The 23,260-nt window shown below is 44.8% G+C and overlaps 2 protein-coding genes across 5 annotated transcripts; both read left to right on the top strand.

Annotated features, from left to right (window-relative positions):
* Positions 1–1,587: 1,587 nt before the first annotated feature.
* SLC25A43 (solute carrier family 25 member 43) lies at positions 1,588–20,438 on the top strand. 3 transcript variants are annotated; one of them, XR_007904120.1, is made up of 6 exons: positions 1,671–1,957; positions 4,511–4,752; positions 5,735–5,907; positions 17,018–17,152; positions 18,195–18,473; positions 20,273–20,438. XR_007904120.1 is itself a non-coding variant. In XM_051784802.1 (5 exons), exons 1-5 carry the CDS (start codon positions 1,686–1,688, stop codon positions 18,396–18,398), a joined length of 1,026 nt encoding a protein of 341 aa, XP_051640762.1. In that variant the 5' UTR covers positions 1,588–1,685; the 3' UTR covers positions 18,399–19,552. The 3 variants fall into 3 exon arrangements, 1 of the variants encoding a protein (XP_051640762.1); XR_007904119.1 differs by lacking the exon at positions 20,273–20,438 and adding an exon at positions 19,316–19,552; XM_051784802.1 differs by lacking the exon at positions 20,273–20,438 and having other exon boundaries at positions 1,588–1,957; positions 18,195–19,552.
* SLC25A5 (solute carrier family 25 member 5) lies at positions 18,414–23,196 on the top strand. Of its 2 annotated transcripts, XM_051784826.1 has the most exons (6): positions 18,414–18,473; positions 20,273–20,338; positions 21,185–21,350; positions 21,465–21,951; positions 22,067–22,207; positions 22,809–23,196. In XM_051784826.1, exons 2-6 carry the CDS (start codon positions 20,289–20,291, stop codon positions 22,964–22,966), a joined length of 1,002 nt encoding a protein of 333 aa, XP_051640786.1. In that variant the 5' UTR covers positions 18,414–18,473; positions 20,273–20,288; the 3' UTR covers positions 22,967–23,196. The 2 variants fall into 2 exon arrangements, with proteins under 2 accessions (XP_051640786.1, XP_051640787.1); XM_051784827.1 differs by lacking the exon at positions 18,414–18,473 and having other exon boundaries at positions 20,235–20,338.
* The last annotated feature ends 64 nt before the right edge of the window (positions 23,197–23,260 follow it).

The raw sequence follows: 23,260 nt of genomic DNA, 5'->3' as shown, positions 1-23,260 counted from the left end.
AATTCAGTCTGCAACTGTAATAAAAATCTTTTTTTATATAGATAACAAAAATCCCTCAGAGGATTCACTGGTAGTTTTTGCAGTGATAGCTTTTGAGATAGAGGAAACTAAGGAGTACATAAACAATATAAACTTGATTGGGTTGGCAGAAAGGGTGAAAAGAAGGTGCAATTTAAAGTATTCATTTTTAGTAATCTTAGATCATAGAATAACAGAATGGGTTGAGTTGAAAGGGACCTTAAAGATCATCTAATTCCAAACTTGCTGTCATGGGCAGGGACACCTTCCACTAGACCAGGTTGCTCAAAGCTCCATGCAACCTGGCTTTGAACACTTCCACTTCCTGCTGGTGACAATCAATCTTTTATTTTAATTTTTTTTTTTTAAAGACAGTTTTCTTTTGTCAGATCCCTTTATATGGGAGAAAAAATAACAACAGAGAATCTCACACCAACCATCTTCTTCTCCATGGATTGAATTGTGCTGTGGAAGGCTGAGGTCATCTGGTGATTCATTTTGTCATGCAGAACAATTCTGTAAAAACTTGCCCCAAAATGAGTAACGGAAATGGGAAGAATGGATGAAAAATACCAGTGCTCAGAATCTTAAGCTGAGGTTTGTCTTGTGCAGACAAGCAAGGAAAGCAAACCTCTGCAAGAAATATCACCCTTTTATGGTTAGAAGTCTTCTGTTTCCAAGCATTATTAATATATGGTGAGTTACACCCATATATCATTTTTTTTTCTGCTCCCTGGTGATTAAATGGTTTCTTCCTACCAAGGAAATACAAGACCAGAAGTAGTTGAGCTCCTGGCAACTGATGTCTTTTATCTCTTTTATTGATCTGGGAATACTCCACTGGATCATCAGCAGAGCATTCTTGCCAAAGGCAGGCTAAGGGCCATTTGATATTCTTCTGTTGCATGCACTGTAAAAAGATACTGAATGTAGGGTTCAATTTAGGTGGGGTTTTTTGTTTGTGAGGTTTTGTTTGTTGGTTGGTTGGTTGGTTGCTTGTTCTTTTTATTACAAGAAACAGAACAGTAACAGCAAACATCCTGTTTTAGGGCAAATCACTGCTACTGCCTTCTTGCTGCCCGTTATCTCCTCACTCCATAGATCCAGGTCACTGCTTTTATCTCACTTCCATTTTCTTCTCTTCTGTTTCCGTGCTCTTTTTCTCTTTTCTCTGGCAGTACCTCAACAAAACCTGAACTAACTGACCCTGTAAATCTCATTAATGGTTTTCACTCTGTCGCTCACTTCAGCACCAATGCACAGGGCTTCAGAAGCAGAGCTCACTATTGGGACGCAGTGTTTCTGTCCAGGTAGTGCAGTGAATGAACAGCAACTGGTGGATGCATCCGATCCCTGTGGGAACACGTAAAGGCGAAGGGGAGTGTCCTGCATGCGCCTGAGTCACTTTTTAAGCCACATAAATGGAAATAAGGCGACGCTGTGTGAGTTCAGGCCCCAGCAGGAGCAGGGACCGGTCCCAGGAATCCGCTCCGTGTTTTCCTTCCGCCCCCGCACAGCGCACCCGCGGCGCGAGCGCCCCCCGGCGGCCGAGGCGGGCGGTGCCGCCCCCGCGCTGACCGCGCCCGCCGGGCCGGGCCGGGCCGAGCGGGGCCGCTCCCCGCGCTCCGCTCCCTCCGCGCCGCGGGGTCCGCGGGGCCCGCGGGGCCATGGCCACCCTGCGGCGGGACGGCCGGGTGACCGCGCTGCAGCGGCTGGGCTGCGCGGGGCTGGCGGGCGCGCTGAGCTTGAGCCTGACGGCGCCGCTGGAGCTGCTGACGGTGCTGGCGCAGGTGGGCACCTGGCACTGCCGGCGGGGGCTGCGCGAAGCCGGGCGCTGCCTGTGCCGCACCGAGGGCCTGCGGGCCCTCTGGAAGGGGAACCTCACCGCCTGCCTGCGCCTCTGCCCCTACAGCGCGCTCCAGATCGCCGCCTCCCGCCGGTAAGGGGCCGGGGGGGCTCCCGGAGGGTCCGCGCTCGCCCCGGCTGTCCTGTCTGTTGCGAACGCGGGGGGGGAAGGTGGAGAGTTTAGTCTGATGTCTCTGGTTGCGCCCCCTCTCTCCCCCCAGAGGCACGGACCCTGAATCGTAATTTGTTAATGATTTGTTAATAATTTATTTAGTTTATTCAGCGCGTAGCGATTCCGAGGGCCTGGTGGTATGCCAGCAATTGCTTATAAAGTCTAGGTGTTAGTCACCAGCAGTTTCTTATAAAGTCATAGGTGTTCTTTCAAGTCATGAAGGGTCAATAGTCTTAAAACTCTTCTGCTCAGGTTCCTTTAGAAATGAAGTTACAGCACAACGTGCAGATGTGGCTGCCACATCTGTTCTTTGCAGCCAATTTATTTTATTCATTTATACGCTCTCGAGTATTTATGTTGTCTATATCAAAGAAAATAGCGAAATCATGAATCAAATATTTTACCCGGTTGTGCAGCATTTGTTAAGCAAATTAGATAAGTTTTGACGTTGATATGTGACATTATTTGTTTTAAGATCTTGTTTTCGATAATGCACTGCCACTAAACTAAGGTAAACGCTGGAAGGGCTGCAGCGGGATCAACATGGAGCAGTGCTGACCGAGCTCTGCCGACCGTGCTGTGTCCTGGGATTCCCGTTTTCTGCCAGTATCTCTCAGCCCTTCCAGGGAGTGCCTGACTGTTCGCACGCACCAGCATGTTTTGCCGCTCGGGGGGTTGGGCTTCGTTCTTCTATTTTTTTTTTTTTTATCACAGTCAGCTGTTCACGGCAGCACATGACATTTCCACCCAGCTGGGCGGTGGGCTATTCGGTTCTTGGGCAGCAGCCTGGGCTCACTGGCACTGCCAGTCCGCTGGGTTTGTCACTCATCTGCCCCAGCAGGTCACTCACCCAGTGCTGCCTGTGCCCTTCAGGAGACCACAGATGAAGTGACCCTAAAACTGGGCAGCTTTGTTGTGCCATAATACACACAGTGGTCACAGGGGAGGGATAATGGCAGTGGGAAGGCACAAACAGTGATTTAAACGTCATTTAAAATTCCCAGAAAAGGTGGTGTGTTGCACCAGTATAAACCAGTCGATTTTGAGCAAAAGAACTAACTAACGTCACTGTTCTTTTAGCTTGAAACAGTGTATTCCCTGTGCAAGGCCATATTTTGTCTCTATTTGCACAGGGTGTTCTGAACATCACATTGAAGTAGGCTATCAGGAAATTAAATAAATATGAAAATAAATCCTTATTCCTTGATACATTATTTGGGGATTTTTCAATGTGTTTTCTAGTAGGAGAATGGTGTGTATGAAGGCAAGAAACACAAAAAGAGAAGTGTTAGAGGGCAGCTTAAGTAAATGGTAATTCCAGTGGCAGGAGGAGTGGGGCTGAGCACAGCCAGCACCCTGGGGACAGGGGTGTGGGTGGAGCTGGCTGGGCAAGGGCGGGTTGGCTGACTCCACACTCCATCAGCAATTACTGGGCACGGGCTGTCATTCCGTGGCAGTTTCAAATGTTATCTGGGTAGTACCTGGAGACACCTCACCACCCTCCCCACGCATTTGTGCACACACAGGAAAATCAGGCAGTGTGGGTTTAAGGACTGTACAAGACACGTGGGAAAAAAAGTTTATGCCCTTTTGCTTCTGCTTGGCTGGGCTTTCTGCCCTGGGCTCTTCCAGGGCTCAGGACAAGTAGGTGTAGGGATCTGTCATCCAGTAGCAAATGCACGTTCCTGTGAAAAAACATCAGCCGAGCAAGCAGTGACTTGTAAATATTTGCAAATCATTTTGTTTTGGACATGGTTGCACCATGTGGGTTACATGTAGATCTGCTGTTTAGGCAGTTTAGTTAATGCTTCCAAAATAGGATAAGTTTCTTTACCTCCAGCTAAAACTCTCCTCTTGGATGTTTTTACTTGCTTCTTGCTGCCTCCATAACACTGCTCCCTGATGTACGAGTGCCTTGCCACAGAAAAGTCCTTCTCTGCAGCACAAATGCACGAGTTGTGTGTAGCCTTTAAAACTCTGCTTCAATTTCAAAATTTCAAATTTAGACTTAACCTCCTCTGCATAGTAGTGCCTGGACATAAGTCTTCTCTAGAGGCATATCCATGTGGATCCTCCTGTTCTAACACAAGCAACAGAGGAAGGTTCAGTTGCTGTCGGAAGGCCTGTGATGACATTATCTACATATTTCTTCTTACGAGATAACTTTGGCTGGTGTGTTGGATCAATGTCTCTAACTGATGACTGATGATCAGATAATTTCATGCAGACGTGTTTTGAGTCATGGTAATTTTCATCCAGTAGATGAAAATGTAAAAGGGAGATTTTCACCCTGTAGATGGATGCTTGTGTGGTGTTACATAAAGATCTTCGATGATTTACATATTAAAGTTTCAATTCCTGCTGCTGAAAGGGCCTGTGGGCAGAAGAACAATTGCATCAGGAATTATCTTCCTTAATTTTTCATGTGTTTTCACGTTCACAGTGTCACTAATAGGACTTCTTTTATGTGTTTAGACTTGTTATACTTTTCGCGGATGAGCTGGGTCATGTCTCCCACTGGAGAGCCATCATGGCAGGAAGTCTGGCTGGCATGGTTGCAACCATCGTGACATACCCCACTGACGTGATTAAAACACGGCTCATTGTGCAGAACCGACTGGAACCATCTTATGAGGGAATTCTTCATGCTTTTTACAAAATTTATCATCAAGAAGGACTCCGTGCTCTCTACCGTGGTGTTTCACCAGCTATATTAGGTAAAAATAAAAGGGAAGTCACTTCATTGCCTGTTGTTTGTTGCAGCTGTGTAGTGGGTTCACTTGCTCACTTGATTTCAAAAGCAAGTAGAAATGTTTTCTTGTAGAAGATGTGTAGATTTACAAGGCACTGCAATACTGATTACCTCTGCTGCAGCTTTATTCTTTCAAATCATGACCATGTGTGTAGCATTTTATGTATCCTCTTTACCTTTTTTTATAGATGATAGTAGTAGATATAGGTAGTAGTTGTGCTTGGATGCATGATTTTCACTATTAAACTCTTTAAATATATACACACACAGAGTATTCCTAATTCCTGTCTAGGTGTGAGAGTGTCTCCCAAGCGGTTCAGCAAAACCAGTATGAGCAAGCAGTGCATAACTGATGTGAAAGGTTAAGATTAGTTGTATTCTGTCTTTACTTAAAATGACATTTTAATTATTTATTTACTCTCCATAGCCTCTAAAAATGCCATTTAACTTTGAGTCCACTTTTCCACAACGACACTACAAAAAATGCCTAACAACAACAACAATAATAAATGTATAATCCCACTATAAAATTGATGAGAGCATGAAACAAGCAAAAGAGACCAGAATTATCCTTCATGAGCTTGACTGAAGACATAGCTCTGTTTACCTATACAAGTGCTAGGGTTGGGTTGGACTGGGAAAGAGCTTGTCAGAAAAAAGGTAACCTGGAGAAAGAACTGACCTGTCATGAGTCTAAAGCAGTTCAGTCTGATAACATGCAAGTTTTAATATGTAAATGTATGTCCCTAACTGCACATCTAGATGCTACAATATGGGTGTTTGGTGGCAAACCATAGACTAAAGTTCTTCAAAATCCGGATTGGGTTTGAGGAATGCAAGGTGTAAACTGGCAGCAACTCCTCCCGTCTTTCTAGGCTGTGTGGTGAGCAGCTCTGTTCTCTTAATGTACAGTGTGTTGAGATAAACCTGTCTTGTTTGCTTTCTAGGTGCTGTCCCATTTTCTGCAGGCTCATTCTTTGTTTACATCAGTCTGGACAAAATCTGGCAAGAGCCCATAGTTCGGTTCACTCCTCTTCAGAACTTCATAAATGGCTGTGTAGCAGCTGGTGTGGCCCAGACACTTTCTTTCCCCTTTGAGACTGTCAAGAGGAAGATGCAGGTACAGAAAATTCATGTTACCAGTACTTTGTTACAGGTGCTTGTTGCAAGAGCTTGGGACAAGACTAGTGAGGTGATCATGAGTGCTGCTTTACTTTTCTTACCAGGAGGCTACACAGACTTTGGGTTTGGCTTTGTTGGGCCTTTTCTTTATTTGGGGTTTTGTTGTTTTATTGTTGTTGTTGTTGTTTTGTTTTTAGTCTGGATATTATTGTTACAAGTGGGTTGTTATGCTTTTAACGTGGGTTCAAGTACTACCATGGGATATGTGTGTGCTCTCAGACTCTGTGTCTGTAGCTTTATTTCTTTTCTTTTTCATAGTAGTTCCATCGGATTCTCAAAGTTCAGAAGTGGCAAACCTTCTGTGAAATACAGGCTGAAAGTTTGCCAGCTGCAGAAATTCAGTCCCCTTGGTAGTAGGCAGGAAGATCCATGTCATTTTCAGAGCCTGTGTGTCTGCCATTTATGCCTCACCTAAGTTCTGGCGACCACAACAAACTTCCACAGCAAGTATTAAGTCTGAAGGGTCATAACTGTCCTTATTTTTATTTCTGACTCCACTGGTTAATGAGGGACTTAGCAGCTGCTGGTTCTGCTGTTTTCCTGGAGCATCAGCAACATGAGAGTTACTGTATCTTGTGATCCTTTCTCCCAAAAGTTTAATAATAATATAAAAAAGACCCAAACCCCACAGAACAACCCTACCCCCCAGCTTCCATCTGACATAATTCACTTGATGATACTGACTTTTCATTAGAACTTCATCCAGTAGAGTCACAGTGAATAGTTGTCATTGTCTGGTGGCTCTCTGACTGGGGCACATGAGTTTGGTTTTTCATCCTGGTTCATGGGACTGCAGATTTATGGGAGTCTTCTGTGATCTTATAAAAAACCCAGTCATTTGGTGTGACAGCATTATGTAGGTCCCTCTCCCCTTCATTGAGTTTTAGCCTGGTTGACAAGCCACAAGGTAGCAAAAGGTCAGTGAAACTGTGAATTTCCCTCTCCTGCTCCCCGAGTTCCCCTTTTCAGGGCTTAGATGTCATGTCACAGAAGCCTTCACTGTCTCTCTCCATCTCGTAACAAAGGACCTCAGCAGCACAAGTAATGGCTTTTATTAGACCAGCTCATTTAGTTGACGTGTCCAGAAGTCAAGTTTTAATCTGAGGCCTTTCATTAGGTATCTTCTAAAATGTGTCAGGTGAGAGACATTCTGAGCACGAAAACTTGATCGTTTTTTCCTGGCTGTATGAGTGGGTCTAAGAAAAGCAGTTACTCCTCACAAGTCATCTTTTCCTTTATATCCTTCAGCTCACAGCAATACTGTTGCCCTAAAGAATAAAAGAAAAGAAAGGCATTTACTGTGCTGTTTCCCTTTTAAAGTCTTCTGTTGATACAACAGTTACTTGGACATTCAGTTTTTGGAATCAGTTCAAAAGTAGCTTTCAGCTGTGACTGGTGTGAGGTTCTGTGTCAAGCTGTGGCAGGAAAGTGAAGAAGTGGGACGGGCCCATGTTTCATTTTCCTACCACTAGGCCGTGCTCTTCCACCTAAAGGATGCTTAAGTCATCTGATCAGCACTTCCAGAAATAAGGGAACTGGATTTACTGCCTAAGTATGTAGGAAGTGGAGATGCTAAAAATACTTTGCGTGGAAAAAAAAAAAAAGGCTCATCAAGAGAGGGTTTTTTCCCTCATAAGTACATTGCAACAACTGAATAGTTTTTGTCTGAGCTTAGAGAAACACCTCCTGTTCAGTGGTTTATTCTGAAGGCATAGGAGAAGGCAAAGATGTCTCAGGAAAACCAGCTTCCTAGGTGTGAAATTCTGTAATTTGTTAGATACTGGAAATTATTTAAATAGTGGAGGCTTGATCAGAAAAGAGACCTGTTGCAAATCACACCACAACTGACACCAAAAGCTCACTGGAACTCATGCAAGGTCATCCAAGAAGTTTGGTTTTCACAGTTAGCACCAGGGTACAGCCCAGCTTTGCAGGGATCAGCTCTGCTTTGCCCTTACCTCCTGGTCTGTTCAGTTTGTGGGGTGGTGGTCAGAAGAGAGAAATGTCTAGTACAGCACCAGAAAAGATATCATGTGAAGGGATGGACCTAGAAAGGGGGAGAATAAAGAATGGGGGGAATAAGAGCTCAAGACAGTTTGGAGTTCTGTAGAAAGCAGGGAGGCAGATACTTCTGATCAGTTTTTCTCAGACATCTTATTCTGATCAGCCTCCATTCGGTGATTCACCTTTCTAGCTGATAGAAAGAGGGGATACCAAAGCCTTCAGCTCCCCTGGGCCTGGTGTGTGTGCTCTGCAGTGAACAAAGGGAAGTGCTGGCTTTGTTTTGGAGCAGTGAACGCTGGGTTTGTGTATGAAGAGCAACCCAGCACACTGAGGAGGTCACTATCAGATTCCTCTTCCCTCCCTTCTAACAGATGGAGGGAGTATGTTACAAAAGAAGACTTTTCCAGTGAAGCTGATGGTGATGGGGAACAAGGGAGTTGTAAGGCAGTCTCAGGAGCTTCAAAAAAAGAGGAACTAGGACACAAAGCAGCCTTCATTCATTCAAGGATGGAGAACAAGCCTGAGACCAGGACATCCAGCTCAGATCTTTACCTGATATGCTAGGCAGTCTTGAACGAGTTAGCTCCATCCAGCTCCTCATCTGGACAATCTGTTTGATTTGTTTGCATAGACTAGCAAATTAATTCTGCTATGGGAGGAAGGATAAGGTGCTATTTTTAATCTCCATTGTAATAATTTTGTTTCATCCTTTCTCATTCTACGTATCTGAATCCTACACTTCTGACATCAGCTGCTTCTGTCACTGGCAGCTGTGGGAGTAGGAGCTGACTGTCAGTGAACAATTCTTCCTCTGTGCTGTGGTGATGATTTATGATGTCAGATTTGTTCTGTAACCATGGCTCCTTCCCCCTTTGCTGTTAGAATTGTCTTTACCGGGTTTGCTTTTTTTTCTTTACTAAGATGTTATATTTGTTAAATACATTTTAATGTTTTTCTTGTAAGAAATGTTAATCAATGTGAGCGAGTCTTACTGAATATGTGAGTCCTGTATGTTGTGTTTATCCTAATTTTATTCCTTTGTCTTCCTTTTTTCACTTTGCTCCTGATTGGCATGTTAGAGAATTCAGAGGTACTGTATGCATGTTTCAACATGGAAATATAGCTTTTGTTGTGCTTCTGTAGAAGGGGATTAGTGAAGGAGAGGGTTATTCAAAGGCATGTTCCATATTAAATGTTTTCCTGGTTCACTTTTATGATTTATCTGTTTCTGAACAAAAGCGTACTGATCTTTATATCCTGCTGACTGTTGTTCTTGGCTTTCCTTCCTTAACTCACAATATCATTTTCTTTGTTAAATACAGTTTCTAAGCCATATTCAAGTACTGCACCTTTAACCTGCAGACTGGCATACAAGAACACTTTTTTCTTTTTCATTTTTTTTCACCTTCAGCAGGAAAATCTCTTCCTTTGAATGAGTCTAAGGGAAGCACTGGTAATATGTTTCCACTCCCCCACATCATCTTTTTGCCTATGATAACATTCATAAATGCCTGTTGGACTGAGCTGTGGCATTTCAGTAAGGGAAGATGAATTTAGAGCTGTTACAGGCTGTACAGAAGATTATTATTAGGATGGCACCAATCCCAGGCTATGTGTGGAACTGAAAATCTACAAGCATGCAAATGGTCAATACAAACCCAAACCCAAGTTTGGCACTTCCCTCTGTGCTCATGATGTGCAGAGGTGGGCTCAGATACCCCAGGGTGTCACTTCTCAGCCTCCATTCCAAACTGACCTGTGATTTTGGTAGTTTTGTAAGGCAAAATGCACAAAGATGTCCCCAAAGTTTCACAGATATTCTACCAACTACAGTTACTCCTCACCTGCTCAGATGAACAAACTTTGCATGGTTTTCAGAAGCTCAACCCTCTCCCTATATTTTGATGGTATGATTTGTTTTGATATCTGCGACTAAAACTTGTCTTAAACTCTCCTTCACCAGTAAATGCTACTCAGGTATAGTTTTGCTATAAAACCCTTGCAATACAGAATAAGCATACTGTTAGTACACTGCAGGATTCAGTGGTGCTGACTTTTGCAGATTTTTGGTGCTGACTGCACTGCATCCTCAAGCTGTGAGGACATCTCTGTGGGGAAAGCATTATTCAGTACTGATCTTTCTCTTTTAAAATCCAGGCTTTGACTTCTCTTCACTCCCACAAACAAACAGGCTCACTGTTCTTGGTTAGTGTAGACTGTTGCCATGTGTCACCCAAGAAGTGGCCTCTTTTCAGTGACAAAAGTGAATCAGTTTGGCCTCAGCTGCCTATAAATCTGCAGTGCGTTTTGGGGGTTTTGTTGTTTTTTTTTTTTTTAGTTTTTTGGAACATGGGGTGCTCTGCAAGTGTGAAATCTGTTGTAAATGCTATGAGTTCTTAATAACCTGGAGAAAATTAGGAAGTTGTTCCCTTTGTAAGGTAGCTAATTTAAAGTAAAAGCCTCTCCTTAAAAGTAGTAGTTGTTCAAGTATTTATTTAAAAACAGTCCCCTATGTTCCTTGCATGGTAAAAATCGTAGTTAGAACCCAGTGGCTGGGTTATGAACAGAGTTTTGGAAAAGAAAATGATAAATGGTCCTCTTGCCTGCTGAGATGAGGAGACAGTGCTCCTGCTTTGCTTAAACATGAGTAACTTGCGAAGAGTGCTCTGTCTTTGGGGATGGTCTCTGGGCTGGCGTGGCAGCCTTGGGAAGCTCACGAGCTGTGGCGTCGCTGCTGGTGGTGAGATCTGTGTTCTTGTCAGCTGGGAATATGAAAGTTATTGGAGTCATGACCTGATTTAAAAATAAGAAATCCCTTTTGGGTCATGTGGTTCACACGACATCTCGAAAGCATACGTGCTCTGAGTCTTTGAGCAGGGAGACCCTTTAATAGTGAACGGCATGGGAGCCTTGAAAATTTTGACCACACAGAGTGGCAAGTCCCATTGTGTGGAAGCAAATAAGTAGCAATATTACTACTTCTATTATGATTTCCTGTGTAAGTAAGGCTTATGTGGTTGCTAGCTGCCAGTCCTTGTCCTTGCCCCCAATAACTTTTGATCCTACTGTCCAACTTCCAACTAAACTTGACAGAAGAGTGGAGATTTCAGATATATTAACTTCCTTCAAGTGTTGTGAAAATAAGTGCACAGATAGGTGAAATATTTTGGAGTCTCATCTCTAAGGGGAGGCTACAGTGTGAGTTCTTACTTTTTTTACTTCTCCCTATGATCTCCCCTTCTTCTTGCTGCTGAGATTCAGACATCAGCCAGGTCCCCACATCCTGAGTCATGCTTGAACTTGGGACCAGCCTGGCTCCTTTGATTACCAGCAAATAGGTAATAGATGTCAGATTCTGGTTGTGGCAAAATCCATTCCTTCCTTCTGGTTTCTGCTATGTCTAAATGCTTTGAGCTACCAGCATTTTCTATTGTTTTGTTGATGTTGCTATAAAAATATTTTATACCACTTTCTCTGAAGCTGTTGCAAAATAGTGCCCTACTGCTTTGGGAAGTATTTGGTCCAGTAAATCGTTGAGACAATGCCTGAAAAAAGATAGAGAGCATAACATGGGCTTTGCTTTCTGTAACAGCCTAGATCAGCTTTTATGCATCTGAGCAAACCTCAGAGGCATTTCTCTTAAATCCCCAGACTTCCATAGGAGAGAATCATGAAGACTGTCTGTTAAGTTGAAACACTGAGAAGTATTAGTAGAAAAACTGAATAAGAGAAAAAAAATTGTAAATCAAGAATTGGAATTAGGGCTGGGCTGATCTAGCAGTGAGGTCTGCCTTGTGACAGCTCATGCTATGAAAATCATCTCTAACCCTGTTCATCCAAGAATCTGTGGTGTGATAATTATGTAATGCTCACCCTGAAGCAGAATACAGCAGTAGCTTACAGCAGTAGCACTGCAACACAGTGGCCTGCTGAAGAAAAGCAGGAAAACACTGCAGCCGTTTGAAATGCAGGAAGCCTGAGGGAGGGCAGAATGCAATTCTCTCCAAATGGTTTTCCCAGACGCTGAAGTGGCCACACACTCCCAGTCCTGGATTTGGTATTCCCTGCTGAGCATGGCTGCCAGCCTCTTACAGCCTCTGCAGCCCTGTGATCAGTGTGGTGTGAGTGAGAGCTCTTTAATCTGCTTTGGGCCAGATCAGATGGGTTAACTCAGCACACCGTTTTAAACTCAGTAAGCTCACCCAGCTGGCACAGCCTGACACAGGTTGGGTTTGCTGCTGTGCACACACAGCTATTATAGCCATCACTTTCAGCCAGGGGACAATAATGTCTCTGGAGGTACAGCTATCACTGTTACCCCAACATGAGTACTTTTGCATCAGTTATATAGGACAGTTTTGTATTCAGTTGTCTGTGCTTGTGACATGTGACGTGACTAATTATGCAAAATACTCCATAAGGAGGAGCTAAAACTTGATAGACACTTTACTTTTATATCTGATTTATTTTGATTTGATGTAGGTCCTTACCTCATCCACCAGTGGCTGCCAGGCCAGTGGAAATATGTCCTCTAGAAAGCTACAGTCCTGTAAAAAATTAATTTTCTCCTCAGTTCCTACACAGGCATCAGAAGATGCAGGAAGTAGCATTGCTGTCCACTGTGTGAAGTGTGGGACCAAGCTGGTCTGCCTAAAGGTTTTGCACCATTAAATAAACTAGTGCTAACGTGCATGAAAATGGTGCACCCATTTGTAGGGCTTGAACTGAACCATCGTGAGGCATTTGGAAACCACCCAGAGGTGCCCATGAAAGGTGTTTGCACTACCTTGAGGAGAAAGACTTCTGTATTAAAGACTTCTGCATACCACAGGTGTTAAAAGCAGGGAAAGCTTAGATTCAGTAATAAAGGAGGGAGTGTCACAAGCCACGAAGCCTCAGGGTACAACAGGCTTGGTGATAATGGATTTAAAGCAGAGTCAGACTTTTTTGCTCCCTCAGAAAGATGAGATGATTTGGCCCCAGTTCAGGTTACAGAGGACACGGTGTTCCTAGAGTGCAGGAAGCTGGAGGTCAGCAGCTGTGCTCTGCTCTGATTGTATCCTGATAGTTGTCATGGTTTACCTTCCTACGTGCCTGAATACCTTTGGGTGGACTTTAGCCAGAGGTAAGTCAGCATTACCAAACCTGACACAGAAAAGACAATGACTGCTAAGTAATGCTGACCTCCAGGAGGAAGGATTGATTAGCCCAAGAGAGTGCTTTTCTACCCAGTATTAATACTTATTTGCATTTTAATTCTTTCTTTTTGGAATGGAATTAAATAATCTTTCAAGCATTCAACCTTCACTTGAGTGAAATTTCTGATGACTGGAGTGGCATTAACTTGAATGAGAACTGCAATCTTTGTCCTTCCTTTCCTTTGAACTACAGCTGCACTTGCCCTTTGCATGTGCCCTTATTAACCCAGACTGCAAAGACTTCTTCTTTTAGCTTCCAGATTAAGAGTGTGAACTCTTGAGCTGTGTGTAAAGTGTCTTCCTGTACCTTTTTTTTTTAAATTGATTAGAAGTGTAAGACACCTGAATCTGTTGAAAATACAGAAGTAACAAAGCAATTTTACTCTTATCTACCATCAGGGTACCATACTGGTGATGGCAGCTATTCACTGTTACTTGGTATTTCATATTCTGTGCCAACAAGTACTGCTTACTCAAAAAAGAAATAGTAAATATTTGTACCAACAAAATTTATGAAGAGGGAAGGGGAGGGAAGTACTTGAATTGAGAGGGAAGTATTTTCAGACAGTTTCTGATACGTGTAAATTCAAATAATTGCAAACCAAAATGTCCCAAAAGGCCAGTGAAAAGCTTTTCTCTGCACAGGAGAGGGGCTGGGGGAAGTCACTGAAAGGGTCTGTGAGATTAGTTCCCAAAATGGGATTATGTTGTCCTAGCAGTCACCTCGTAATGCAGACAATGGGAGAGACGGTGTCGGAAGAGTCTTCAGGTAACAATTAACTATAACAATTAACCTGAGTTTTGTCATGACACTTCATCGTGATTTAAATATTTTATTTAAAAAAAAAGTGAGAGCAGGTAGTTGGGATTTTTTTTTTTGGTATGTGTCTCTCTTGGGTTTAGATTGCCACTGTGGAACAGAGTGCTGACTTTGGGGATGTATTGCAGTGACTTAGTAGATTTGGTGGCCTCTGGATATGAAAATACTGCATTTGTGAGAGAGCAGATGGAGCCAGTTCTGCATTTGATGTGCTTTAATCAATGCATTGCCCATCAGAGGTAAAGGGATAAGCAACTTAGCTGTGCTACTACCATGACTAACACCTTGGCACTGTTATCAGCACTGGGAGCTGTATTGTATCTCCAGCCTCCTGCAGTTTGAGACAGCAGTAATGGGGGGGAAGGAAGTCTTTAAAAGTGCTCATAACAAGCAGCAGCCCATAGCATCAAGGGGTGTCAAAAGAAAAGAATTCAGGCTGCTTTGAGGTGTGTGAAATGTCTCTGTCGTAAACCTGACCTTTTTGGTATGAGATTAGCTGTTTGATTTGTATGTCATAGTGGGTTTCTGCAAAAGAGGTAGAGAAACTAGTTTGATCTGTTTTGTTCCTTCCATTTCTGGCTCTGTTGCCATGGGGTGGTTGTGAGGATTGCAGTGTGGTGGACGTGCTTAGATGATGAAGAACCACCCAAAACCCACAGTCATTGTTTTCGTTAAAAACAGTGCCAAATGAAATTCCTGGGTAATATTTCTCTTTTATTAATGCATTTTAACTTTGTTCAGCTGTGTTCCAAAATACTGAAGTTTTAACTACCCACTGATACAGTTTTTAGGCTTCCTTTTGCAGTAGGTGATTCTGAGATTCTGTGGACAATAGTTATTTAAATACTGTGTATAGAGTCCTAGAAACATACTGTTTCTGTAAGGCAGAAAGACTGGCAACACATACTTCACAGACTGAAATCTTGAGAACGACTCTATCTGTGGTGAATGTTGCTATAAATAATTTTTCAGTAAATCTCTTAAGAGGTCAGTGTCTGTGGGCACATTGGAAATCTGGGTGTTTGGCTTACCTGTTCCTTTTTAATTGTCTTCTAGCAGTGTTTACTCTGTGCAGGATCTTGCTGAAACCTGCACTGTGCTTGTTGCTAGTTTTGGTGGAGTACTGTAATCAAAACCTTTGATATGTGGCTTTGCAGTGTATACAGTAATGAAGGAGATTAAGTCAAGCTCATGCAGTTAATTCTGGCAGGCCATGCCCTGCCTACCACGAAGGGACTGAAAAAGGAAGGGAATTGTGTGTTAACAGCATTCCTGCCTTCCTGAAACATTTCAGAAACTTGTCCCTCTTCATTTCTTTAACTTTCTTTACCAAAAAAACTCGTGGAACCTGACTGACATTCCAGAAAGCAGAACAGGCTTTTGGATCCAGCTCTCCTATGACTGCTGCTGCATTTTTAGGAATACTTACATAATTTGAGTATTCTTTTAAGCATTGCTGCTGCTAATATCACCATTCTTAGTGGAATTGGTTGCTAAAGTCTCAGACACAGCATTCAGCATCTTCTGCAGTACAGACATGAAAGTCTTTGTGCAGGAGGTGTTTCTTTTGCCATAAGAAGTATTTCACATACAATTCAATCATGCACAAAAACAAAATAAAAAGAGAAAAAAATGATGATGTGTGGATTTATTTTTTTTTTGTAGACAAAGAAGACTATGCTGTTAGTGTGTGGGGTGATCAGGGATTTTTTTTTTGTCAGCTTATAAATCTTAGCAGTAAATTTCCCAGTAATGCAAGGGAATGCAGCAACATTTAAACTATTTGATTAGCAATTTCTCTTATACACCTAGAGCATGAGTTTTGATCTCTTTGCATTTCCAGCATCTCAGTTGCCAAGTACTTGAAATGCTATAGCTGAGGCATCTAGAAAATGTCATCACCACTTGTACATTTATGAAAGGCTTGCTATAGGCTTAGCAGCTCTGAGAAGCTGTAGATTAGTCTGGCCAAGGAGGGAAAATTTGCTATACTATATGGTGTTTCAGATCAATGTGGGGATAATGACACTCATCAATGAGTTCACTGTACAAGTCCCATTTCTATCAAACTTCTGCCTTATGATGATCAGTTTGCACCTGCAAGTCATCAACCTGTGTCCTGGGGTCCCTGCACACCCCTGACTGAGAAGTGACATTTGTTTGAGTGAAACCCTGATTTGCCAATGCAAAATAAACCCATGGCTGCATGTGCACAGATGGATGAGGAGGGGATTTTTGAAGGTCAGGTTATCCTGTCTGTGCTAACGCAGTAGGAGATTAATGAAGAAAGGATTTAGCTGTTAAAAATGACCAACTACACTTCTTCCATGTGAACAGACACGGTCTGTACTGCAGCTGGAAACGTAGCTGCAGCCCAGCAGGATGCTCCCAAGCTGACTTTTACCAGTCTGTATGAACTGAACATGTTGATATGGAGCGTGGGCACCAGCTGCTGCTCTGCAGCCCTTGGTGGGCTTGTACAGCCTGGGCTGAAATCTCTGTCCTTCTGTTGCTGTTGCTGTTGCTGCTGAGCCCATAGTACAGTTCACCCTTCTAATTGCAGTGCAGACACAGCCTAGGCAGCCAGAGGTGAGCCAGCTGGTTCCATCAGTTACAGGAAGGCAGAGTGGCATCAGGGACCAGCCCCAGGCTTCCCTCTCATAGGTGCTCCACTGCCAGGGATGTGAAATACCTCCCCTCAGACCTGAGCAGCTGGCAGACGTGGGTCTGATGGGATATGTGGCTCTGGTTAGGACGGTTTGTCTTCACAGGGGTGGGATTTATCTCATGACACAAAAGGAAGTGCTGTGTGAAATTACTGTTCTCTTTCATACCTATCAGAGAGTGAATTGCCTCCCTTTTTATTTTATATTTTAATGGAAAATAGCTGATTCTTTTGGGAAGAATCCAGATCAGTCTGTTGAAACCTGGCATTGAGTGTTCCTTATGTACCAGAATAGAGAAAATAATTAATTACTTTGGTTTTCCTCTGCTTGTTGTAAATCCCCCTGGGTGTCTCTTGGCAGGCCCAGAGTCCTTGGCTTCCCCACTATGGAGGAGTTGATGTCCATTTTACTGGCATGGCTGACTGTTTCCGGCAAACTGTGAAGAACAAAGGTGTGCTTGGACTTTGGAATGGACTCACACCCAGTCTGCTCAAGGTAAGGGTTTACTTTCATCCCAATCCAGTACTATCTTAAAGTAATCAAGACAGTTTTGGACAGTTGGGGTTTTAAAGTTTGTGGCATTCCTCTGTACTTAGTAGCAGCTCATGGACGGCTGATCTGTGACAGAACAGGTTAGAAACCAGCCTTGGAACTTGTTTGTATTGTATTTCTCCAAATGTAAGGTTGGCTTCTAGATGTCATTACTTTCAAGCTCATTTGAATGTTCTTAGCCAAGGGAGTGCTGCTAACACACAAGGTAGGAAATGGATGGGGGATTGCAAGTGATCCACTTAGAACAGCTAAACGAGTTCTCCTCCTCAGCTGAGCTCCAGTAATTTGATATGTTGTACTGGGCTGTAAAGAAAATTGTGTTTGTGTAAGCCACTTGCCCAGAAGTCCAAAGCAGCACTTTCAGCCAGTTATTTAATACATGTGTATTGGTTACTACAGCCCTTGCTGAGTTGAAAGCATGAAATAAAGCACAGTAACTTAAACAGAAGGTAATTTAGTGTACATAAATACGTTTTATAGTGCTGTGATGAGGATTACCTACATGGAGTAATACAGGTCAGCTAATGAGTGCTAATTGAGTGACAATGTGATTGATTGTGATGGGCTACCTGTGCCTGCCCTACCTTGACTGGTACAAAGCCACACAGCACCAGAGCTGCTGGTTCTGCATGGGAAAAAGAAGGAAATTGTTCAGTCACTCTGCTGTGTGTAGAATGAATTCCACATTTCCTACCAAGATATGCTCAGGGGCTTAGGTATTTCACAAGTTGTAATAATCTATAGTCTAGCATAGACCTTGTTCCTCACAATATTGTTATAATTAGTTATAGACCAATAATAAACTCCTACTTCTAGCATGCTGCAGGTGCCAGCCTAGTTTGAAGTGAGACTGATTTTATATAAATGAGGACAGGTCTATTAGCAGATCAGATTTGAAGTTCTACAAGTTTCCTTTTTTAAAACATCTAAGCTATGAATGCTACTAGTGAGTCTAATATTGCTTTTTTTATTATTATTTTATCAGATTGTCCCGTACTTTGGTGTTATGTTTAGCACCTTTGAATTCTGCAAGCGGGTCTGTCTGTACAGAAATGGTTATATTGAATCTCCTTTAAATTACAAGCTGACTCCTGGTGTGGACCAGAGCTTACAGCCACAAGAACTGAGAGAATTAAAGCGCTTCCGAAGGGAAAATTTTGAGCCAAGGAAATCGGCTCTTGAAAACTGACTTCAGAGTGTCCACTGCAGATATACCAACCACTTTTCTTAAGGAACTTTGCAAGAAAGACATACTGAGCTACAGGTACTGGCTTTTCAGCAGATTGCATGGTTTTAGTACTGAGACACCTGTGACAGAAAAGAATAAACCTTGTATTTCATTTGCTGAATGGATATAAACGATATAAATAGCAACCACATACTGAAGAGGAGACTTACAACCAATTTGAAAACTCTCTACTGCTGGAACTTGAAATGGCATTATTTTAGGTGTTTTTTAATACTGAGTAACAACTTGAGATTAAACCAATTGCAGAAAGGTGAGAGAACAGAGATGAGATTATAAATTGTATCTTCAAAGCCATTAAGAAAATTCAAATGGTTTTTTTTAAGCAATCTGAGATACCAAGTCAGCCAAACATGATAAAACAAACTAGAATCCATGCAACATGCAAGAATTTCTACTGAAGTCTCCAGGTTTTTTAGTGATACTGTGTGGACATGGCATTCTGCCAAGCCAGAATTAGTCTCAGTTCAGTTACACTCCCAAATCCACACCTCAGTTTTTGAGACTTACTCGAGAATAATAATTGTGTGTGAAACTCCAGCACAAAGATGAAAACATGCTGCTGCAACTATGCTTTTGCTAAGAGAGAACTGTAATGTGCAAAATGGACTGCAATACACTGGAATGACAATCTTGCAAACTTAAGTGCGTACTAGGAAATCTTCCTCCCTTTCTTGTGTGTTGCTACTGCACCTATGTGAATTATTTCAGTTTGAAAAATAGTTTTCCTGAAGTTCTCTAACTGAAATATTTCCTGAAAAATGCAGTTCTTAGGTGTGTTAGGTATTTCAGAGCCACGAGCCTTGTCATGTTGTTTTGGTATTCTTAAAGCTCTATTTTTATATTAGACCACTTTTTAGTTCCACTGCACAGACCTAGGCCTGCTGTGCTGCCCGGAATGTGCCAGCAGAATAGCACCATGCACACCACCTGTGATTGCTCCACTTTAACTGCTGTGATCCAGGAGCTGCAGACAGATCCTGTGTAGGAGCCTCTCTGCAAGACCACGAGGTTACTGCCAGTGCCAATGCAATTGATAGGAATCTGACCAGCCTTGGGAGGTTTTGGACAATAAAAGATCATCTGAGGACCTGTGATATTGCTCCAGTTCCTTTGTAGAAGTTCAACTATGGAACAGCCCCGTCCCAGTGCCTTCTGATAGAAAACCCAAACCCCATGTCCCCGTGGGAAGGTGGCTGTGCCCCCTGCGGTGTGTCCCGCAGGCTCGGGCTGTGGCAGGGTGGGAATCACGGCACCTTGAGAAAGTGTGTGCACATCAGTTCTGCTCCAGCCCAAGCTGCAGCAGCCTGGGCTCAGCACGGGGTTTGCTGCTGCTCTACACAGCTCCTTGTGGGCATTTTTGCACTGTTTATAACCCCTGATGGGTGGAAATAAGTAAATCTCAGAAACTGCTTGGTTAGGACAAGTCACAGCGGGATGAGGCATTGGCAGATCCATGCAGGAACAGTCTGTGACCATGGAGAGAAACTTGCAGAAAGATTTGGGATAACTGTAAGGCCTGCCCTGCACCTAAAACTCATTGTTGATGTATCCTACAGCTGAGGATGGTAGAGAGCAGATCTGGTGGCTCATGAATCACACTGAGGCTGTAAGTGCTTTGGCTCTAATCAAGCAGTCTAGTGAACATGTTTCTCTGTGCCTCAGTTTCCCCATCAACACAGTGCAGGTAATAATGCTGGGACTTATTGGAGATGTATGAATAAGATATGACTTGTAAGCGTTTTGGGAAGGAATGGATTTCTTACCTTTTCCAAGCATACCTGTATGTTTTTTACTAATACTGTATTTCTAAATAGATTTAAAGATTGAACGATGGGTGCATATGAATGTCTGATCAGCTCTTCAAACCTCATAAGAGTCAAGTGAGTCAAAAAGTTACCTCTAACTTGTTTCTGATGTGCTAATACCACCTTTCTATTGTAATGCACTCCTACGACCTATAAATCACTTACTAACCTTTTATCAACCAAGCCTCTCCTTTGTAATCACATCTGTGCATGATAAACCCAAAAGGCAGCACTAATATTTGAGACAGCTCCAAAAGAAAGCGCTTCAGCAGTGGATCACTAACGTGCGAAATGGTGTGTGATCATGAACAACCAGTGAATAGCAAGGCTGAACTCTTGGGTAGGTGAAGTGTCACTCGAGTGACATTTGGATGCGGCGGTGCGATGGAGGTGGTGGGTGGTACCTGGTGGGGGGTGTGTCTGAGCGCCCCAACTGAGCTCAGCAGTGATTGAGGGAGGGAATCCGTGCAGTACTCGGAGGGAATCCGTACACTACTTGGAGCTCGGTGACTCCTGGAGCATCATGTGTGCAGGGAGGACAGTATCCTGAGAGATCTCTGAACGAGTGTCTCGGCTGGGGTTCAGGGAGTCGGGGCAGTCGGATGTGGGCCTGTTCATGGCTAGGATGGGGATGAGCCGTGTGGCCGGGCCGGGGCCATATATAGATATAACCCTGTCCGCCCGCGGTGCCGGTGGGGTGCCCCATGTGGGGCTCCCCCATCCCGGGGTGCCCCGTCCCGGTCCCCCCCGGTCCCGATCCCGACCCCGATCCCGATCCCGGTCCCCCCATCCCGCTCCCCCCGCCCGTTGCCGCGGCGGCCCCGCCCCCTCCCGCAGCCAACGGGCGAGCGGGGCGCGCGCCCCGCCCACGCGCGCGCCACCGCCCCTATATAAGCGGCCATTGCGGCGCCCCCCCCTCAGCGCCGCCTCCCGCCTCCCTCGCCCGGCATCGCCTCCCGCTCCCGCCGCTCCCGCCATGACCGATGCGGCCGTGTCCTTCGCCAAGGATTTCCTCGCCGGCGGGGTGGCGGCCGCCATCTCCAAGACCGCCGTCGCGCCCATCGAGAGGGTCAAGCTGCTGCTGCAGGTGAGCGTTGGGGGCCGCCGCAAGGTCGCCGCAAGGAGAGGGGGGGCGGCGGGGGCGGCGGGCCGGGGGGTCGCAGGGTGGCGGCTCTGACGGCGGCGTGTGGGCTCCCCGCAGGTGCAACACGCCAGCAAGCAGATCTCGGCCGACAAGCACTACAAGGGCATCATCGACTGCGTGGTGCGCATCCCGCGGGAGCAGGGCGTCCTCTCCTTCTGGCGCGGCAACCTGGCCAATGTGATCCGGTACTTCCCCACCCAGGCCCTCAACTTCGCCTTCAAGGATAAGTACAAGCAGATCTTCCTGGGCGGCGTGGACAAGCGGACCCAGTTCTGGCGGTACTTCGCCGGTAACCTGGCGTCCGGAGGTGCCGCCGGCGCGACCTCCCTCTGCTTCGTGTACCCCCTTGACTTTGCCCGAACCCGCCTGGCAGCGGATGTGGGTAAAGCCGGGGCCGACCGGGAGTTCAGCGGGCTCGGTGACTGCCTGGTCAAAATCTTCCGCTCGGATGGCCTCAGGGGCCTGTACCAGGGCTTCAGTGTCTCTGTCCAGGGCATTATCATCTACAGAGCTGCCTACTTTGGCATCTACGACACCGCCAAGGGTAGGTTGACCAAAATGGCACTGAAAGGGAGACGCTGTTCTGCAGCAGGCCTGCAGTGCGTTTCAGCAGCGCTGGTGGCTCACCTGCCGTGCTCATCAAAGCCTCTCTCCTGCAGGCATGCTCCCAGACCCCAAGAACACCCACATCGTTGTCAGCTGGATGATTGCTCAGACCGTCACTGCTGTCGCCGGTTTGGTTTCCTACCCCTTTGACACGGTTCGTCGTCGCATGATGATGCAGTCTGGCCGTAAAGGAGGTAAGTTTCCCCTTCATTGTATAAGAAATATAGGGCATCCCTGAATCAACAGTTGGTGTTGGAGCTGAGGTGAGGGTGGCTTAGCTTTCACCAACCCGAGTAGATATCCTCATGTCCTGTAAGAAAGGTGTGGGAGGGACTGCAGAAGCAGGTGACAGGCAGGGGCATGGGTGGGTTGGCCTGCACAGCACACCTATAAAGGGGCTTGCACAAACCCCTTTATCTGCCAGTAGGGAGGAACAGCAGAACTTCCCCAAGGATGTTGCAAACTGGTGTCTCTGGGGCAAGAACAGACAACCCTCATAGCAGGCACAGCCTGGCTACCTGTGCAATAGCTTTTGGGTCTGGAAGTGTTGGTGTCAAAGCAAACAGTTGCTGCCTTCTGCTCAAACCAGTCCTTCCAGTGTCTCCCAGGGGTAAGGCGGCAGCAGCATATCTGCTGGGCAGTCTTATCTTCCAGTGCACTAATACTGGAGAAAGTCAGTCAAGAAATGGGGGGATGCACTTGAGGTTATGAAGCTGGCAGATACATCAGGCCATTTCTGACCTGGATATTGGGGGTCTTGGGCATCCAGTTGCTAAAGCTGTCTGTCTTCTGCAGCTGACATAATGTACACTGGCACTCTTGACTGCTGGAGGAAGATTGCCCGGGATGAGGGCTCCAAGGCGTTTTTCAAAGGTGCATGGTCGAATGTACTCCGAGGAATGGGTGGTGCTTTTGTCTTAGTCTTGTATGATGAAATCAAGAAGTACACATAAGTTGTTTCCTGTTGTGAACTGGCATGTTGTTCTGTGTAGTCTATGAGAGTTCATGGACTTGTTTGAAAACCATCTAGTTACTAAACAGTGACGGCTGATGTTTATACAGGTTGGCATGGGGCAGGGGCAACAGCCTGCCCTGTCTTTATTCCCCTTGATGGGACTCATGATGGTTTCTATTTCAGTCACTCCTGCTTAAAGAGTACAAAGAAATAAAAATCCGAAACCAATATTCCTCATCTCATGTTTGTTCTTGCAGCAGCTGCAGCACGAGGGGGGTGGGGGTCTCGGTGA

The sequence above is a fragment of the Manacus candei genome, unplaced genomic scaffold (assembly GCF_025592945.1).
Source record: "Manacus candei isolate 608988 ecotype Guabito, Panama unplaced genomic scaffold, ASM2559294v1 h1tg000003l, whole genome shotgun sequence".
In the NCBI taxonomy this organism is placed as follows: Eukaryota; Metazoa; Chordata; class Aves; order Passeriformes; family Pipridae; genus Manacus; species Manacus candei.
The sequence above is the reverse complement of the archived record's forward strand: the minus strand, read 5'-3'. Positions and strand labels throughout refer to the sequence as shown.

Bases quoted from the DNA above. Each gene is read 5' to 3' on its own strand.
- SLC25A43 (XM_051784802.1), top strand. From the start codon at position 1,686: ATGGCCACCCTGCGGCGGGACGGCCGGGTGACCGCGCTGCAGCGGCTG. The intron at 4,753-5,734 runs GTAAAAATAAAA...TTTGCTTTCTAG, and splicing joins TGTTTCACCAGCTATATTAG to GTGCTGTCCCATTTTCTGCA. The intron at 17,153-18,194 runs GTAAGGGTTTAC...TTATTTTATCAG, and splicing joins TCACACCCAGTCTGCTCAAG to ATTGTCCCGTACTTTGGTGT.
- SLC25A5 (XM_051784826.1), top strand. From the start codon at position 20,289: ATGGGTGCATATGAATGTCTGATCAGCTCTTCAAACCTCATAAGAGTC. The intron at 20,339-21,184 runs GTGAGTCAAAAA...CCCCCCCCTCAG, and splicing joins TCAAACCTCATAAGAGTCAA to CGCCGCCTCCCGCCTCCCTC. The intron at 21,351-21,464 runs GTGAGCGTTGGG...GGCTCCCCGCAG, and splicing joins GGGTCAAGCTGCTGCTGCAG to GTGCAACACGCCAGCAAGCA.